Source organism: Garra rufa, chromosome 8, assembly GCF_049309525.1.
Source record: "Garra rufa chromosome 8, GarRuf1.0, whole genome shotgun sequence".
In the NCBI taxonomy this organism is placed as follows: Eukaryota; Metazoa; Chordata; class Actinopteri; order Cypriniformes; family Cyprinidae; genus Garra; species Garra rufa.
This window is the reverse complement of record NC_133368.1, coordinates 43,946,680-43,966,153: the sequence shown is the minus strand read 5'-3', so window position 1 is coordinate 43,966,153 and position 19,474 is coordinate 43,946,680. Positions and strand designations below refer to the sequence as shown.

At 34.6% G+C, this 19,474-nt stretch overlaps 2 protein-coding genes across 2 annotated transcripts; both read right to left on the bottom strand.

Moving 5' to 3' along the window:
• Nucleotides 1-2,076: 2,076 nt before the first annotated feature.
• cxcr2 (chemokine (C-X-C motif) receptor 2) lies at nt 2,077-3,102 on the bottom strand. The gene has a single exon (XM_073846365.1). The coding sequence runs from the start codon at nt 3,100-3,102 to the stop codon at nt 2,077-2,079; it is 1,026 nt and encodes a 341-aa protein (XP_073702466.1).
• A 9,138-nt stretch (nt 3,103-12,240) lies between these two features.
• On the bottom strand, nt 12,241-13,220 carry cxcr1 (chemokine (C-X-C motif) receptor 1). Its single transcript, XM_073846293.1, has one exon. The coding sequence runs from the start codon at nt 13,195-13,197 to the stop codon at nt 12,241-12,243; it is 957 nt and encodes a 318-aa protein (XP_073702394.1). The 5' UTR covers nt 13,198-13,220.
• Nucleotides 13,221-19,474: the final 6,254 nt, after the last annotated feature.

The following is a 19,474-nucleotide window of genomic DNA, read 5'->3' as shown; positions in this document are numbered from 1 at the left end:
TGCAAACAAAAATCTCACTGGAATATCACAATTAATGTTAATAGGTTAAACTGAGGCTAACACTGATAAAGAAGATATGAGCCAGCATTAAGAATTAGAGAAGAGGTTGTTTATGCAAAAACAGAAGTGAACTGCATTGTTTCAAAAGCACCTTTTCCTGTTTCCATTTCTCAAGACTTTGCAAACCAGATCGATGAATGACGTATCACATAAACAGCTGGAATCTTATCTTGATAAACACCCAGTCGAAATAGCCATAAATTACAAATGTTGTATATAATTCGGAATAAAATGTAAAAGTGCTTTTATAATTAACCTGTGTTTTGCATATATGTTTGTGTGTGCATGATGTTGTAATGTTTTTAGGGTTGTGCCCTTTGAAGGAGGAAAACAGGTTGCTTCACTTCTCTCTGTTTTGCTCTGCTCGAGAGGAAGTGGAGACGTTAGTGAAATCAATCAAGTCATTGCCTGACCCAGAGCAGACTGATTACTCAAACAGAGTTTAATGTACAAGTGTGTTTTTTTCTAAAGCAACTTTATTTACATATGAGAAGAGAAAACATAAGTAGCTTTTTACATTATTTTAGAGTAAGAACAAAAACAGCATGTTTAGAAACAAGCAACTAATAAAAGCAAATGTGTGTGTGTGTGTGTGTGTGTGTGTGTGTGTGTATATATATACATATACATACACACTATCAGTCAGAAGTTTTTGAACAGTAATATTTTTCATCTTCTGCTCACCAAGGCTGCATTTATTTGATTTAAAGTACAGCAAAAACAGTAACATTTTGAAATATTTGTACTATTTAAAATAACTGCTTTCTATTTGAAAATATTTTAAATTGTTATTTATTCCTGTGACCAAAGCTAAATTTTCAGCATCATTACTTCAGTCTTCAGTGTCACATGATCCTTCAGAAATTATTTATTATTATTATTTAAAAGAGTTAAGTATATTTTTTTTCTTTGATGAATTGAAAGACGCAAAGATCAGAATGTATCTGAAATAAAAAGCTTTTGTAATGTTACACACTACAGTATTCAAAAGCTTGGAATCAGTATAATTTATTTATTTATTGTTTTAGAGAAAGAAATTATAGAAATTAATAGTTTTATTTAGCAAGGATGCTTTAAATTGATCAAAAGTGATAATAAAGACATTTATAATGTTACAAAATATTTCTATTTCAGATAAACGCTGTCCTTCTGAACTTTCTATTCATCAAAGAAACCTGAAAAAATTCTACTCAGCTGTTAATAATAATAAAAATGTTTTTTGAGCAGCAAATCAGAATATTAGAATGATTTCTGAAGGATCATGTGACAATGAAGACTGAAGTAATGATGCTAAAAAAAATCAGCGTGGAAATCACAGGAATAAATTAAAATTTAAAATATATTCAAACAGAAAGTACTTATTTTAAATCGTAAAACTATTTCAGAATTTTACTGTACTTTGGATCAAATAAATGCAGGCTTGGTGAGCAGAAGAGACTTAAAAAAAACATGAAAAATCCTTCTGTTCAAAAACTTTTGACTGGTAGTGTACTATTTAGTGCTGTACTTTTTTCCCCACAAAATTTCTAAACAAAGTTTTACTAATTTTTTATGAAATAAATGCAGCTTATGTGAGCATAAGAGACTTAAAAAAAATCTTACCAACCTCAAAACTTAAAAAAAAAAATGATAATAATGGTAAAATACAGATTTAAAAAATATGCAAAACAGAAAATCCCTCTACTTTCACCTGTTACTCATTTCTGACAAAATCTGAAACCTCTGCAGAGTGTTTTTAACAGATCATCTTGATAATACTCAGCGTTCAAAGCACGAACTCGGCATGTTGCCTCAAACCGAAAGAAAAAACCTTTCAAAGATCATTATCATCCGGAAAAGAGCTAGATACACTCGCATACTCTTCTATACCTTAATAAAAACAGATCTTGGTTTACATGGAAGTGGTAAATTACAATTCTGTCAATACTTTATATTTTTATGACAGCATTTCTGTCTAAACTATTTCCTTACCAGAAACAAAGGCTTTTTGTATTCATATAAGAGGAAAACAGCTGACTACAGAGTCACTGACATCTGCCTAGTGCTTCCAGAGCTATAAACAGATCCCACTCGATATTTTGACACTGCGTCTCTCCCCAACAGGCCTTTCTTAAAGAGAGACGTCAGGAGCTGGTTGCGGAATTTCTTCCCGATGAAGGCGTATAAGATGGGGTTTATCGCACAGTGGGAGAAAGCCAATGCCTGCGTGATGTACAAGGCCACGTCTATTTGGTCCCTCAGCTCACACGTTTCCGTCACGTGTCCGGCTCGCATCATGTTGTCTATTAACTCTAGGATATTACTGGGCAGCCAGCAGATGATAAAAGCCAACACGACAGACAGGATAACCCGCATGGCCTTCTGCTTTTGGCTGTTGCGCGTGTGGCAAAGCGTGCAAATGGTGAAACCGTAGCAGAACATCATGACGGCTAATGGGAAGAAGAATCCCAAAGTGTGGTGAATAATACGCAGACTCACCCTCCATCTGTCGATGCTGTCCGCGGTCACATTATCATGGCATATGTACTCCCCTAAATAACCGTGTGGGAAGGCCTCGCGACTCACCACAACTGGCAGAGACAAGAAAATGGCAAACAGCCACATCCCCGCACACACTACACCAACCAGATGGCGTTTTTGATTGAGAAACTGGGTTGCTTTCACGATGGCCAGGTAGCGATCAACACTAATGCATGCCAGCAGAAAGACACAGCAGTAAAATGTAGCTTCCTGCGTGCCTGAAATGAGTTTGCACATGACTGTGCCGAACATCCAGTGGCCGGCGTGGAGGTAAGCGGCCCAGAATGGGAGCGTCAACGAAAAGAACAGGTCGGCGATGGCCAGGTGCATCAGGTAAACGTCAGTAGACGTCCTGCGGTTCTCCATGCAGAACACCACGAAGATCACAACCGTGTTGCCTGTCAAGCTTAGACAGAAGACTATGATGTAGACCAAGACCAAAACCGTGCTGTTTATATTCTGCATGCTGTTCGGGCAGGGATTCACCATATCAATGTAGTAATCTAGAGTAGTAGCTTCCATGTTGAAGATGTTTGCCTTTTAACTGTGGGGGAAAAACTTTATTAGAACTAACATATTTAGATAACTTTTTCAAATGACTCATTACCAGTCAAGATTTTAGACATTCTGTACAGTAAGTAAATCATTCTCATGTACTTTGAATTTGCAAAATGTTAATTATTTTATCAGAATAAGAGGGATCATACAAAATGCATGTTATTTTTTATTTAGTACTGAGCTGAATAAGATATAAAGGATATATAAAGGATATTTACATATCGTCCACAAGAGAAAATAATAGTTGAATTCATAAAAATGACCCCGTTCAAAAGTTTACGTACATTTGATTCTTAATACTGTGTTGTTACCTGAATGATCCACAACTGTGATTTTTTTCTTTAGTGATTGTCCTGAAGCTGTTCCTCAGAAAAATCCTTCAGGTCCCACAAATTCGTTGGTTTTTCAGCCTTTTTGTCTATTTGAACCCTTTCCAACAATGACTGAATGATTTTGAGACACATCTGTTCACACTGAGGACAACTGAGGGACTCATATGCAACTATTACAGAAGGTTTAAACATTCACTGAGGCTTAAGAAGGAAACACGATGCATTAAGAGCTGGGTGAAAACTTTTGAAATTTAAAGATCGGGATAAATTTAACAAATTTTGTCATCTGAAAAACATGTATGTGTCTTCTGTAGCTTCTGAAGGGCAGTACTAAATAAAAAAATATATATATATTTAGGTAAAATGAGAAAAATGTACACATCTTCATTCGGTTCAAAAGTTTTCACCCCCGGCTCTTAATGCATTGTGTTTCCTTCTGAAGCGCCAGTGAGCATTTGTATCTTCTGTAAAAGTTGCATATGAGTTCCTCAGTTGTCCTCAGTGTGAAAAGATGGATCTCAAAATCATACAGTCATTGTTGGAAAGAGTTCAATACACAAAAGTGTTGAAAAGCCCCCAAATTTGTGGGACCTGAAGGATTTTTCTGAAGAACAGCAGGCAGTTTAACTATTCAGGAGAAAGAAGGGACTCATGAACTACTGTATCACTAAACAAAAAACACAGCTGTGGATCATTCAAGTAACAACACAGTATTAAAAAAGCATATGTATACTTTTGAAAGGTGTCATTTTTATAAATTCAGCTATTATTTTCTCTTGTGGACTATATGTGAACATCCTTGATGTGAAATATCTTATTGAGGTCAGTACTAAAAAAAAAAAAACATGCATTTTGCATGATCCCACTTATTTTGGTAAGAATTAACATTTTGCAGACTACAGATTCAGAAATATTTCACATTAAGTCATATTGGCTAATGCATTAATCTTTAAATTAATTAAAAGCTGGACAAACTCAATATATTGATCAAAAATTGTATTCTCTTACCTTTTATTTTCTGTGAATTTGCTGAAACAGTGCTCAGGTCTAGCAGCCTGGGGTTTAGGGACCATTCAGTTAAAATTACTTGTTACTGACTGTTAACTTTCTGAGAATGACTTGTTTGATAACAACTGATTATTACTAGGCTACACCATCCCTTTCCTTCCTGCATGAATTATCAAAAAAAAAGGAGGTAGAGCAGAGATATTATCAGCACTTTGATTTCACAAGAGAGTCGACCAAAAACGGCTGCCCCTCACTCAAAAATTAGAAAATGATTTTAATAATGATATAGAATAGACTATTTGAGGGGAAAAAACACATCTGCCAAGTGCATAGGCTTTCTAGTATTAATAAAATTAAAAGTTTAAAATTAAATTAAAGTTTTTAAAATTAATTAAAGTTTGACTGGTACATTTGACACACAAACTTCCCACCACAAAGATTGCAGCTCTGCAGGCTTGAGGTTTGATGAAATATATATTTTCATGTTCAGAAGGCTAGCTAGTTGATCGTAGTTAGTTTATAATTTCACTGTATTGTTCTTGTTCAAAATATTGCATCCTTTCCTGCTCATTAAGTCCTTCTCTATATGATTTAGCAGCTTCCACACGTTTTTTCTTTGGTTTAGACAGCATAAATTAGCAGAACAACATATTCAGTACTACATGCAACCATGTAGTCCATGCTGTTGTTTACATCTGAGTATCTCCAGTATGGCCGTGTATCGGGTAACTGACCAAACGTAAGTGCAAACCCTCTATTTATGGTAAAGCTGCTGATATTGTGTATCCAAGATGCATATGTGGTCTAAAATGTGTTTATTTCTTGGATACCAGTGAGTCGAATTTGCAAATATGTTCTATGCATTTTTCTTTTAGTTTGTTTTGTAATATTATTCTGTATTTTGCCATCTCCATTCACACAGTACATATTTGTCCATTCAACTTCGGTACTTTTCCACTGTTTTTCAATGAAAACGCGATGCTAGATGGGCGTCAAGGCATTGCATTCTACAATGCAGTGCTAAAAAGAGTTAAAGGTCCACTGAAGTGTTTTTAAACACGCAGCGTTAGTCTATATGTTGACGTAATTGACCCTTCGCAAAGAGCTTGATTGACAGGCGATCTGACCAATAATAACACCAAATTCGCCAACTTGAACCAGGGACCTGGAATGTAAATGTAAATCAAAAAAATCTAAAACAGGTCATGGGAATTTTAACAAAGATATACATTTTTCTTATGCCAAGCTCAAAATTTTTTTTAGAAACTTGAGTTAAAAAATATTTGTAAAAATTGGACTGAAGACTCATGTAAATTCTTAAAGGGAACACTGGGTATTAAAGGGGTCATCGGATGCTCAATTTTACATGTTGTTTGAACATTAATGTGTGTTGGCAGTTTGTGTACACAACCACCCTACAATGATAAAAATCCACCCAGTGGTATTTTTTTTTTATCTTTAAAAGTAATATCCTCTTTTTAAAATCAGGTCATTCTCAGCTTCTTGTCAGTGTGATGGCACACAGACAGAGGCTGCTCCTACGATAGTTGATTGACATGAGCGCCTTACCTTAGACCCGCCCTCACCGAGCTGAAACAGTCCGACTCCGATCGCCATTGTGTCGACTCAGGTGCAGGGGAAGACAAGAATGTCTCCGAATGAGCGATTGAGGTGTTGTTGTTGGAAGTAATAATGAACATAGCAGTTGTCATTTACTCCCGACATCTGAGCCACTGAAGACGCAGTGGATTAATGTTACTTTAGTTCATAAAATTAAAGCGCAGATCCCGATCTACATATGCGTCTAGTTGTGCGAATCGTTCCTGATGCAGCTTCGTCCACAGCAGAAGTGAGTATAAGGGTTTTTTATGCATCTTCGCAACCGGGCTTTCTTATTAATGTGCTTGTTGGCAAGTTTTGCTGCTAAATGGGGCTAAAGTAAACATTACGGCTCATAATCCCACAGCAGAGAGGGGCGGGGCGAGAAGAGCTCATTCGCATTTAAAGGACCATGCAATAAAATTTGTTATTTTTTTGCAAAGCTGATTTTGACAAGTTAAAAGGGTGTTTTTTTTACACTACTATTGAGAATTTTTAACCAAAGTATATTATAGACTTTTCATTAAGTAAAATGGAAAAAAAAACAACAACTAAAAAATCATATGAACTTGTGGTAAATGGGCATCTGATGACCCCTTTAGGACTTGAAGCAGAAAACCCATAGAAAAATTACTTTATTAAAAAATCCACATTGTTTTATACATATTTTGTACTATGGGGGGCGCCATTATTTCAATGACAGGCCTTGGTTGCACTTGGTGAGCTACTGGTGCTACTTGTTGCTATTTTTACCACAACACAACTCAGAAAATAAAATACTGATAGAATGAAAGAGCTTACAAATGGCATAGACAAGAAACGCTAGATGCCATCCTGTCAGAATGTAAACATACTGACGCTTGTCATGACACCGCAGCCACTGAAGGAGTTTCCCAGCATTCTCTTGTGAGGAAAATCAATGGTACAGCATTTGATTTAAGTGCTTATATCCATCACCACCTGTAAGCTCCATATAGTTGACTGTAATGGTGCCCCCAAGTTTGAACTTCCAAAATACAGTTTAAATACAGCTTCGAATGGCTCTAAACAATCCCAGCTAAGGAAGAAGGGTCTTATCTAGTGAAACGATTGGTCATTTTCAAAACAAATTTATATACTTTTAAACCTAAAATGCTTGTCTTCAATACAGTTAGGGTATGTCGAAAAACTCCCATCACCTTTTCTTCTTCAACGTCAAAATCGTCCTACTTTGCTGTTTTACCTTTTTTTGTAAAGGGCATTTGATCTTTGCATGTTCAGACCCAGACCCAGCTTTTCAGGTTAAAAAGTACATAAATTATCAATTTGTTTAAAAAATTACCAATCGTTTCACTAGATAAGACCATTCTTCCTCGGCTGGGATCATTTAGAGCCCTTTGAAGCTGCATTTAAACTGCATTTTGGAAGTTCAAACTTGCGGGCACCATAGAAGTCCGCTATGTGGACATAATTCCTGAAATGTTTTCCTCAAGAAAAATAATTTCTTATCGCCTGAAGAAAGAAAGACATGGACATATTGGATGACAAGAGCATGAGTAAATTATCTATACATTTTTGTTCTGGAAGTGAACTTCTTTAAATAACAGAAATCTTTCATGGGTTTTCAACTACATATTTCAGTAAGAGACATAATTTATGTTATATTAAACCATACAAGTCTTAATACCCAGGGTTCCCTCAACTGTGACTTATAAAACTATATTTAAAATTAACTAAAAATAAAGTGTGATTAAAAGTAGGCTATTGCTATCATGTATTACGTATCATCAAATGTCACACATCACATGACGCAAAACACAGAAGTGGCTTCAACTGCACTTGTGAGACAGACGTGATCTAACGTGATCTTTTTATTTTGCAACAGTGACTGGATGACTTTATATTAAAGAGACATACAAAGAGTGACAACATAATATTTTTATTTTATAACTTACAAATGAGCATGAAAATCAAACAGTACATGCATTATAAGTCCTGGAGAGATTTGCATTCACAAAACCATTACACCAAAATTCTTTGAGTACAAAAATATAATATTCCTCTCCAGAACACCCTGAATCAAATAAAGAGTAGCTTTCATCCAGTATTTAAAGTACAACGGTGACCCTGGACTACAATGCCAGTCTTAAGTAGCACAGGTATGTTTGTAGCAATAGCCAACAATACATTGTATGGGTCAAAATAAAAATAAAAATTTATGCCAAAAATCATTGGAATATTAGGATCATGTTCCATGAAGATATTTTGTAAATTTCCTACTGTAAATATATCAAAACTTAATTTTTGATTAAGAACTTCATTAGTTGCATCTCTGCCAAATATTGTCATATCCTAATAATCATACATCAATGGAAAGCTTATTTATTCAGCATTCAGATGATGTATAAATCTCAATTTAAAAAAATTGACTTTTATCACTGGTTTTGTGGTCCAGGGTTACAATTTATGAAGGAAAAAAATTATAATGCATTTTGAAAAACCTACTGTATATTTAAGACATCATCTTTTTCAATTAAAAACATTTTGCTTACTGACCACATACAGACCAGCTGCCTTGACAAAAAAGGCTCTAAAAAGCTTCTGAGTGTGTTGTGCTGTGAGCAAATTTAGCTATTTTGCTAACTTCAACCACAAACCTCTCTTCAAACCAGTAGCCTAGCATTCTGCAATAGCATGTGTTTACTTAACAGCAAGTCTAGTCAAAAAAGTTCATCACCATAATATCTAATATCTAAGATGGATAGAGTCCATCCTTCAATATAAGCTCAAAAAAATTGCAGGACACCTCTCCTCAAAAGCTTGCACAAATTGATGTTTCATTCATGTCCACATAATGCACAACGTACAAATCAATGTTAAATAAATTTCCCCATGTCTTAAAAATAAAGGTTCTTTATTGGCATCAATGGTTCTATGAAGAACCTTAAACATCCATGAAACCTTTCAAATGCAGAAAATGTTCTTAATAGAGCAAAAGGGCTCTTTAAGATTTAAAATGTTCTTCAAAATGGTTCTTTTAGAAACAATTCACTGAAAGGTTCTTTGCGGAACCAATAGTTCTTCTATGCCATCACTGCAAAACACACCCTTTTGTAACCTTTGTTTTTTAAGAGTGTAGTTTTGCAATAAGTCCACAAGAATTGACCAACTTGAATGTGACAGCAACTTACGTGTGAGCTGTGCGTCATTCAACACTACACAACAAACAATGGATGGTTTTTGGCTGTGAAATTTCATGGAAATTTCACTATGTGGGCTTTAGGTTAGGGGTTTTGTTCAGATCACTAACCCAGCATATAAGCAATAAAAATGATTCTGGTTCCATCATCCTGAAGTCAATGGTCTTTTGTTTTAAATAAATGTCTGAAATAAGGTCTGTAATTAACACAAGCTTGACATATTTTCATGTTTTATTTTCAACCTGATCTTATGATGAAAACATTCTTGTGGAACTTTTTCACAAGACGCAAAATACGTACCGCCATTTACGTTTTGTGACATATATTGATGTGAAATGTCCACTGAGTGGCACTAAAAGAGTGTTTTTTTTTCCCCTGGAACAGATGAATGTACATATGGTACGTTTTATGTGATGTTGCTTTTCGTAGTCACGCAGTTCTGACTTGAAATATCCAGCGAGTGGCGCTATAATTAACGCTCTGTGACGTTTTAAAATATCGTAAAATCTGCACCTAAACCTTCCCGATAGTATGAACAAAAGCGAATGTGATGTAAAAACGCAATCGCAAGCATGTCACTTTAGCTTGTTTTTTGATCTGTCATCTGTCAGTTCATCATTAGTCATGTTTTTCACTGGATTCGTACCAAATAGGTATGTAACAATATCAAAATCTCACAATATGATAATATGATGTCCACAATACAATATTTATAGCGATATTTAAAAAAAATACAAGACTTGGAAATGAAAATTTTGTCCATTTTAAAGTTTAATTATTTCATCTAATGCACTTTGAGAGTTCAAAATTAAGAGTTCCAACCCATGTTCTTTACTAAGAAAACTTAAGTCAGAAAAAAGTCTTTAAAAAACTTTAAAGGGGATTCAACTCTCTTTTCATTTGTGGTAGCCTATACTGTCTCAGTCTAAATTACATTCACACTGGTGTATTAGGAAGCCAAACTAATTAGAATATATTAATAATAATAACAACAATTTTTATTGTTAACAATTGTTATTCCTATGACAGTCATAGCCATATATTGTAAAACAATTGCGCTGTAAAATAAATGAAAATGAATATTTCATAAGTATATTATTTTTGCTTTACACTACAGAAGGGAAATTACATTACTTTGCTAATTTCTACATTTGAAAGAAATATTTTGAATTTGGACAGTAACGAAACCCATTTAAACCGCCAGCTTTGAGCAATTTATACTGCACTTTTAAGCTTTTATTTTGACGGAACGCCAGTAGAGCTTTTATGTTGATGGAAAACTCGGGCTTCAGTGAAAACAAGCTTACAAAAACGGTTTTACTACAAATCTTAGCTGTAGCCTAATCATCTGCTGCGAATATAATGCATAACTTGTGGCCGTTGCCTTCCCAAACGTGTGCTAAACTCACAGCACATGCAATAAATGTCATTATGAGTCGCGGAAAACACGGATCACGAGCTGATTGCCTGAACGAAGTGCGCGCTTCGCTTTGAAACACGCAGCGAAAACTTAAAGTGATCAAGCCATATTGTGCTTTCGGTTTTAGTTCGTTTTACAGATACTGTGCAAAGCATAATGACCTAGAACACAACTTTAAAGACGTTTTATGCTAGAATACGATGTTTAAATATATTTTAAAAACCACCTTTTGCCTGGAAGACCTATTGTTTGTTTCATATCATCATGTGACCAGTTTTGCTGTCACGATACCGCGATATTGATAATACCGTTACATCCTTCTGTGACAGAGTTGGCAAAGTGAAACATATGGAGTTGTAATCATAATTGTGTACAAAAACGATTCATGCTCGCCGTTTTACTGCCTCTTTTTGTTGGAAACTGCAGTGATATTTACATACTGGAATTTATTTCGCGTCTTGCAAAAAAGTTCCCAAATTTAATTAAGTTTTTTGTCATGAGATCAGGTAGTTTATTGTACAAAATAAAATACATCAGTAAAGCTGCCTTGTTGAGTTAGAGCTAAACTCCAGAAACAGGATTGGACACCTCTTGGTTTATAACCCAAGTTTAGCTTAATTTATTCAGGCTATAGACCAATTATAGTTTTGTAAATATTCGGGATGCACGTGCATCAAGGTTGCAGAAAACCCAAAAGAGATAGCCTTTACGGATAGAGAATTACATGGATACGGTACAAAATAGTTAGATTTTAAAAAGATTATAGATTATATTGATTAGATAGCACTGTTCGTGAACAAAATTTAGTTCAATAACAAAAGTTAGATAGTTGGATAGTCTTACATCCAAAACAGGGATGACATTTTTTGACTGGTGGCAGAAAACTCAATATTTTAAAAGTGCGAATTAGGAGATATAAACTTGCATTTGTGAGAAAAAAAATAAAATCATAATTGTAAGATAAAATAAATAAATGTAATGAAAAAATGTTAATAGTAATAGGTTTAAATAATATTTCATGCTGTAACTGTAGGGCATATGTGAATATTGCATATGTGAATGTGTAATCATTGTTTAAATGTCTGCGTTTAGCTTCAAATGGCATCTTTGACAACAGTATTCAATAAAAATGATTTGCATTCCGATTTTGACATCAAAAGGCAATTTTTTTTCTCTTATTCCATGGATATTACCCGTTTACCTCCACTTGTTACCAGTGTTTTTCTGCAACCACTATGCGAGCGATGTAACAGTGACGTCTACTCTAAATCGGTCTATATAAATAAATTATTCTGAGCAAAACATAGAGAATCTTCAACTTTTGCTGGTCACACAGCTTATTTTCTGCAACAATCCAACCAGCACTTGGATTGCTGGATTGCTCACACCAGAAGAATCAGCACTCTTCACTTCTCAAAAGATCATGGATTTGGCTCTTTCTGACCAATAGAGGGAGCCAATGCATCATGAAATTAGCCTCTACAACAAAGTGTTGCTCCAGTTCAAGCAGGCAAGGAAAGGTGCACTAAATGTCTTGCAGTTCACAAACATTGATTGCAGTAGCTCACAGAAAGCTGGAAGTGGCTTCTGAGGTCAAAGAAGACGACCTACTAGATCTGGAGACGGAGAACCGCTCCAGAACTCCTTTTCTATGGAGCATCTGCAGAAACCTTCTCCTGAACTTCTCTCCCACAAAAGCGTACAGCACTGGGTTCACGCAGCAATGCAGAAGGCCAAGGTTTTCAGTTGCAAACATGGCGACGTCCACCGCCATTCGCGTGAAACAGTTGAATTGAACCACTTTGGCCCTCAGGAGGGTGTCAGCCATTGTGGAAACATGGAAAGGGGTCCAGCACAGAAGGAAGGCCACAACCACAGCTATGATGACCTTCATGGCTCTCTGTTTCTGGAAGCCACGGGTACGCAAGAGCCGTGCCACTGTGACGCTGTAGCAGATCAACATGACCAGAAGAGGGAAGAGAAACCCGAGTAGATGCCTCATGATACGCGTGGCCATTCGCCACTCATCGGCGTGATTGGTCTCGAAGCGTTCTCCGCAAACGATTTGTTGGGAAACCGTCTCGTAATACGCCTCATTGTAGAACGACGGCAAGGAGAGCACCAATCCGAAAATCCATACCAATCCGCAGGCGACTCCGCTGCACAATTTCCTCCGAGTCTTTTTAGACTCCATAGCTCTGACGATAACCATGTACCGATCTACGCTGATGCACACCAGAAACAAAATGCTGGTGTAGAAGTTCACTTCCTTCACCAGGCAAACCAACTTGCATGAAATGTCGCCGAACAACCAACCGTGGATCACTGAAACTGCTGAAAAGGGCAGAATCAGAGCCAGTAGGGTATCGGCCAGCATCAGGTTGAATAAGTAGACGTCCGAGGGGGACAGCGAGTATCGGTTCGAGACGATGACCCAGCCTACGATCAGATTCCCGGGAATAGCCATCAGAAAGATGAGCACATAAAAGACGCTGAATGCAATGTTGACGGCGTACGCCATTGTGATGGAGGAGCAAAGCAACGTGTTATCATCCACAACAAAATCTGTCAGGTTCTGGAGATCCGTGTAGTTAAACTCTTCATTGTAGAAATCGCTGAAGTCCACGAGATTAAAAGAGCGGTTTGGATCTGTTCGAAAAAACAAGTAGAAAATATTCTCAAAGCAATCTGTGGTGAAATAGTGACATTTATTATTAATAATTAAAAAAAATTCAATTCTTCCAGCAAGTAGCTTAGTAGTTTAAAAGTGTACAGCAGCAAATACAAATGTAAAAAAAAACTTATAAATTTAGCTTTTTCTTCATCATTTTTTTTGTAAACTTCTTAAATGGGCAATATATATATATATATATGAAATATAAATGAAATAAATAATAAATAAATAAAATAATTATATTAAGTTATATACCATTTTCTTTATATTTTTTTTGTTAATTCGCTTTTTTTTGTTAATTCACATTTTTTTTTACATTTATTATATGTAGGAAAACTAAAAAAAAGTATTGCCCATATGACCATATATATATATATATATATATATATATATATATATATATATATATATATATATATATATAATTACAGCAGCAAATGCAATAAAAAAATTAAATGTATGTACCCTTTTCTTCATTATTATTATTTTTTTGGTATATATATATATATATATATATATATATATATATATATATAACTCAGTAATAATAAGTTTGTAATTAGGTAATGTATTATAATACGTTTGTTTTAATTATAAGTAATAATCAGTTTGTTTTTAGTATAAATGAATTTCATAATAAAAGTTAGTTTTTAATTTCTTATAGCCATGAAAAAAGAAAAAAGGCATGAATAGATGAATAGATATAAATATTTGTACTTTTATAAAAGTTCATTTTACACACTTTGTTTTGTTATTTTTTAATGTCCTTTTTTATTTTTAGTATATTGTGTATTGTGTGTATTTAGTTTTTTGTATTAACTACTCAACTTTTGTTCAGATTTTCAAATGATTGACTAATTAACTTCTAAAACGAAGATATTGAACTTACCAGTCATCGTAACTTCTTTTTTAATTCGGTGCCGTACGTGAGAATAATCCACAGGATGAAATGTCCAAATTGTGTGCTGTGGGCTCCTTTATATACCCTTTGAAGGGATGTTGTTATATCCTGTTTGCCTAAGTCCAAAAGGTTACGTCAAGTGTACAATCTCAACTAAGATGCTCTGATATTTCTATTTATTTCTCAAAAACATATTCACAGTTTTTATAATGTATCTGAAATAGTCTGAAAAAGCATTTTTCCCTTTTACAGGAGACTCAAGCTCAGAAGATACTTGCATCTGTGTTTCTAATATCTGAAGGAGACGCAAAAGATGAGGACGTTGGATGATGTTGCTTTTATGAGGCTACAAGAAAGCAGAAGATAAAGACATGTTTGCCGGGGGAATTTGAAACATTCTAATCACAAGATCCTCACTCGTGTTTGGTCTAAGAGATAAACATGATCAAAACACAAAAAGTGAAACTAAGAATCATGTGGCCTGAAATCATCCTAAAATATTTATGATATGAAGTCACAAGGCTATATTTAAAAAAAAAATTCTGAGAGCCCAATTCACACCCAAATATATTTTATTTTATATATATTTTTGAATACTTTGGTAAGTTGTTAAATTAATAAATAAATATATATAATACAAATATAAATCATATAATAAAATTTATGTAAGAAAATATATACACACAAAATTCAAAAACAAAAAAAGCTAATAAACTCACAGCCTGTAAGTACGTTTTTAGGCTATATTTAAAGAATTCAGTACTGACTATTCAAATGGAAGTTTTGAGAACTGTAGAGCAATGCTTGTTGTTTCTCGTTCTACGATCACAAATGCATGGTGTTATGTTTACGAGGCATGAAGCAACGCATAAAAAGACAGTTTGAGTCATTATACTCAGTCGTTATGTCCCCACTGGATGCAACAAATGCCTTGTTTATAATGGTTTTTAATGTTTTTGTCTCGTCATGCCGAGAAATGGCATGGTAAGGGGCGTAACATTTAAGTCAAGTGCTTGAGGTATTCGGCCAATCACACCGCACCATATAGCTGGCCAATCAGAGAACACCTCAGTGTCCATCAATGATAAGTTTTGTAAAAATTGAAGCATTTCAGAAAGGTGGGGCAGAGAGGAGCAACAATAATGTACAATATGTGGAAAATAATATGTTTTTTGAACCTTAATCTTCATAAACACATTGCATTACACCAAATACACAAAATACTGTTCTTTTTAGCAACATCATATGACCCCTTTAAATAAATAACTGGAATGTTGGAATGGTTTTTGACACAATAATTAGGATTTGGGAGAAACTACATATCAAAGGTCAAGTTAACCGAAAATTGTCCATCATTGACAGAATTTTTTTTTAGCAATGATGAAAAAATCTGAAGGCCGTCCATCACTTTGACAGATTACACTGAGGATGATCTATTGTAATTTGTAGCTGTAATTCCCACCCCTGTACAGTTGGTGGCGAGTGCGCTCCAGTGTAGCAGCAGAGCACTGGATCCAGAACAAAAACAAAACTGTCACAAATCTTTTTAATTGCTATGCATTTAATTACACACAGGTGATACACAGAAGCTATTGTACAACGATCTATCACGCCACATTAAAGAGTGTCAGAACAGTATTTATTGCTTGAATTTTCGAATGAAATCATCAGAATTTGAAATTTGAGACTTTGTTTTATTGCAATTTATTGGACGGGAGGCGCACTATGTACTCTCCATTCATCAACTGAAAACAGCATAGACCAAAAGATCGACTGGGATTCACGAACCGATATTTGCTTCAAAATAAATGCATAAGCCTATATCGTCCTGTAGGTTCATAAATAAAAATGAAATGTGAACAAACATAAATGCAATTAAATGTGTTATTATAATTAAAATAAGAAAATTAAAATGATGGATAATAATGGATTATAATGGAATTTTTATGACCCTGTCCGTCAAAATGACAGACAATGTTAAAGTATAACGCAACCTCTGCTACACACACACCGTATTGACCCAAATATAAGAAGATGGGAATACATCTGAAAAAAACAGTCTTCTTATATTCAGGGTCTAGACTTTGACATGGCAGTAATACACCCACAGCAAAAGGGGTGCCAAAAAAGTGTAAAACGAATGTGCCAAGAAAAACGTAATGTATGTTGTAATGTTAGAACATCGCGAGTGAAAACAAAAGAAAAAGAGTCGTGACTGTCATGTTAGCCTGATGGGACCAAACTTCCTCTGTAAGTTATTTTAAAATGAAAAACACTACCCAGAGTTGAAGACAACAATAAGATTTCACTTCTACTGTTATTGAAAGGTTGGTAGGCTACTATGAGATAAATAGCCTAATTGTTATATAATTCAGATGGGCTACCTTTTACTTTTACGGTATGTGAAAAAGTGTATATTTTTAAATGATTGTTGGTACATTTTACCAGTATGTACCATACTTTAAAAACAAGAATTAAAATAGGAAGCAATACAATATGAAAATAATTTAAGAAAAAACATTTGGTTTTCAAAAAGCATTTGTCCAGAAGTGGAGTCGTCTAAGAAAAGAACTATAAACTTCATGTAGAAAAACCTGATATACGTAATATGGAAGTGATTTTTCAACATCGGAGGAACGATGTGTCACGTGTGTAGAGATGCGAGGCCACGCATCACTTACCCACATTTATCTAGGAAATTGAGCAACTCCGTCCTGGGTTTGTCCTGGAGATGCTGTAAACAAGTGTGTTTCTCACATGAGGAGCAGACAGTTTCATTTCATTAACTGTTTTTAAATGCAGGTGTTATTTCTGAAAAATCGTCACAATTGAGCTGAAGATTTACCAGGCATTTGGGGGGGAGGAAAAAGTTGTGACATCTTTGACATGGTGCATAGGATCATATAATTTTTGGAATATAAATCATACTAACTTTCAATTTATTAAAGGGAAATTTCACAAAAAATGAAAAACCTAGTTACTTATTCACCCTCATGTCATTTCAAACCTGTATGACTGTCTTTTTGTTAGCAGAACACAAAGGTATTTAAAAAAAAAACGTTGACAAACAAATTATGTTCCCACAGACTTTCATTATATTTTTCATCCATATAATAAAAGTCAACGGGAACCAAAACTGATTGATTACCTACATTCTTTAAAATATCTTCTTTTATGTTTCACAAAATTAAGAAAGTCATACAGGTTTGGAACGACATGAGGGCGAGTAAATGGACTATCCCTTTAACAAATATTATTAAAATAATAATGCTTAAAATCATGAAAATGTATGTATAGTTGAGGTCAAAAGTGAACATACACCTTGCAGAATGTTAATTATTTTACCAAAATAAGAGGGAACATACAAAATGCATGTTATTTTTTAATTAGTACTGACCTGATTAAGATATTTCACATAAAAGATGTTTACACATAGTCCACAAGAGAAAATAATGGTTAAATTCATTTAAAATGACCTCCGTTTAAAAGTTGTTTAGTGATAGTTGTTTATGAGTCCAATAAGTTGTTTATTGTCCTGAACAGATAAACTGTCCGCTGTTGTTCAGAAAAATCCTTCAGGTCCCAGAGATTCTTTGGTTTTTCAGCATTTTTGTGTATTTGAACCCTTTCCAGCAATGACTGTATGATTTTGAGCAACTATTACAGAAGGTTCAAACACTCACTGATGCTTCAGAAGGAAAAAACGATGCAGTTAAGGAGGTGAAAACCTTTTTGAATGTGAAGATCAGGGTAAATTTAACTTATTTTGTCTTCAGGGAAACATGTAAGTATCTTCTGTAGCTTCTAAAGGGCATTAATAAATAAATAAAAATATATGATATTTTGGCAAAATAAGAAAAATGCACACATCTTCATTCTGTTCAAAAGTTTTCACCCCTGGCTCTTGTAGATAGTTTTTTCCTTCTGGAGCATCAGTGAGCGTTTGAACCTTCTGTAATAGTTGCATATGAGTCTCTCAGTTGTCCTCAGTGTGAAAAGATGGATCTCAAAATCATACAGTCATTTTTGGAAAGAGTTCAAATACACAAAACTTCTGAAAAACCAAAGAATTTGTGGGACCTGAAGGATTTTTCTGAAGAACAGCAGGCAGATTCTGCAAGGTGTACAGTATGTAAACTTTTGACCTCAACTGTATATTCATATCTAAATAGCCTATGCACTATGGCTATAGACATTAAATCTGTAATATTCAGAATAGTAATATATCATAGTAATATCTCTTAACGACTAAAGTGCTTAAATTCTGTTTAGCAACAAGGTGGTCTAGCACAATGACGTATGAGATTACATGTGAAATCTAAAACAGCACGAATCTTACTTGGCCTCCTTTCTGCTGTGTTCAGGACAGGAAGAAACACGTTTCTTGTGAAGAATAATAAGGAAAGGAATGCAAAATGAGATATAAAGTGGTTGTATTACAAAAGAATGTTATAAAAGTTCAGGATTTATCTTAAAATATGGTATACATAAGAAGAAAATCCCTAATGAGGTCTTTTTAATATCTCAACAATCAAAAAATTGTCTGCCAGGAAACATACAGTTGGTAATTTTGGTCAATTAATTAACATTTTGCAGATTCTGCAAGGTGTATGTACACTTTTGACCTCAACTGTAAGAGATTTCAATATAAACTCAAACATTTCTCGTCTAATTCTTGCAAATGCAGTTAATCCATTTTATATTGAAAGATCAAGAATCTTTGTAAACTGTAAATCAGAGACATTCCGCCCTCATTCCATTCCATTGAAGTGCAGTACAAACATTTTATAGTCAGAGCAAGGAAAAAGTCTGCTTCTCAGTTTACAGTGTGTGTAAATAGCAGTGGTTTTCCACTGTGCCAATAAAAAGAAAGAGGTGCAAATTCTTGTCTGCAAACTTAGCCCCAGGCTACAATCAGTATAGGAACAAAACCGAATGTTATCAATATTCTTGCCCTGGAAATCCTGGTTCAGTTTGGGCAACCACAAACGCCTTCCTCATAGTTTTTTTGTACTCTTCTCCTTGATTTGTTATAAGTCTATAGCATTTCAAATGTTTTTCCTGGTCTGACCAATTAGTACAGCCCAAAACATGACAATAATTGATCATTTTCAGCAGCAATAATCAGAAAAATATCCGAGTTTAGTTCAGTGTCATTGTTTACGTTCTTTGCCACCAATATGGACGATTGATGGCTTATTGTGAAAACACTCTATATGTGAC

What these genes read in the sequence shown, in the direction of transcription:
- cxcr2 (XM_073846365.1), bottom strand. Translation starts at nt 3,102, where the DNA reads ATGGAAGCTACTACTCTAGATTACTACATTGATATGGTGAATCCCTGC.
- cxcr1 (XM_073846293.1), bottom strand. Translation starts at nt 13,197, where the DNA reads ATGGCGTACGCCGTCAACATTGCATTCAGCGTCTTTTATGTGCTCATC.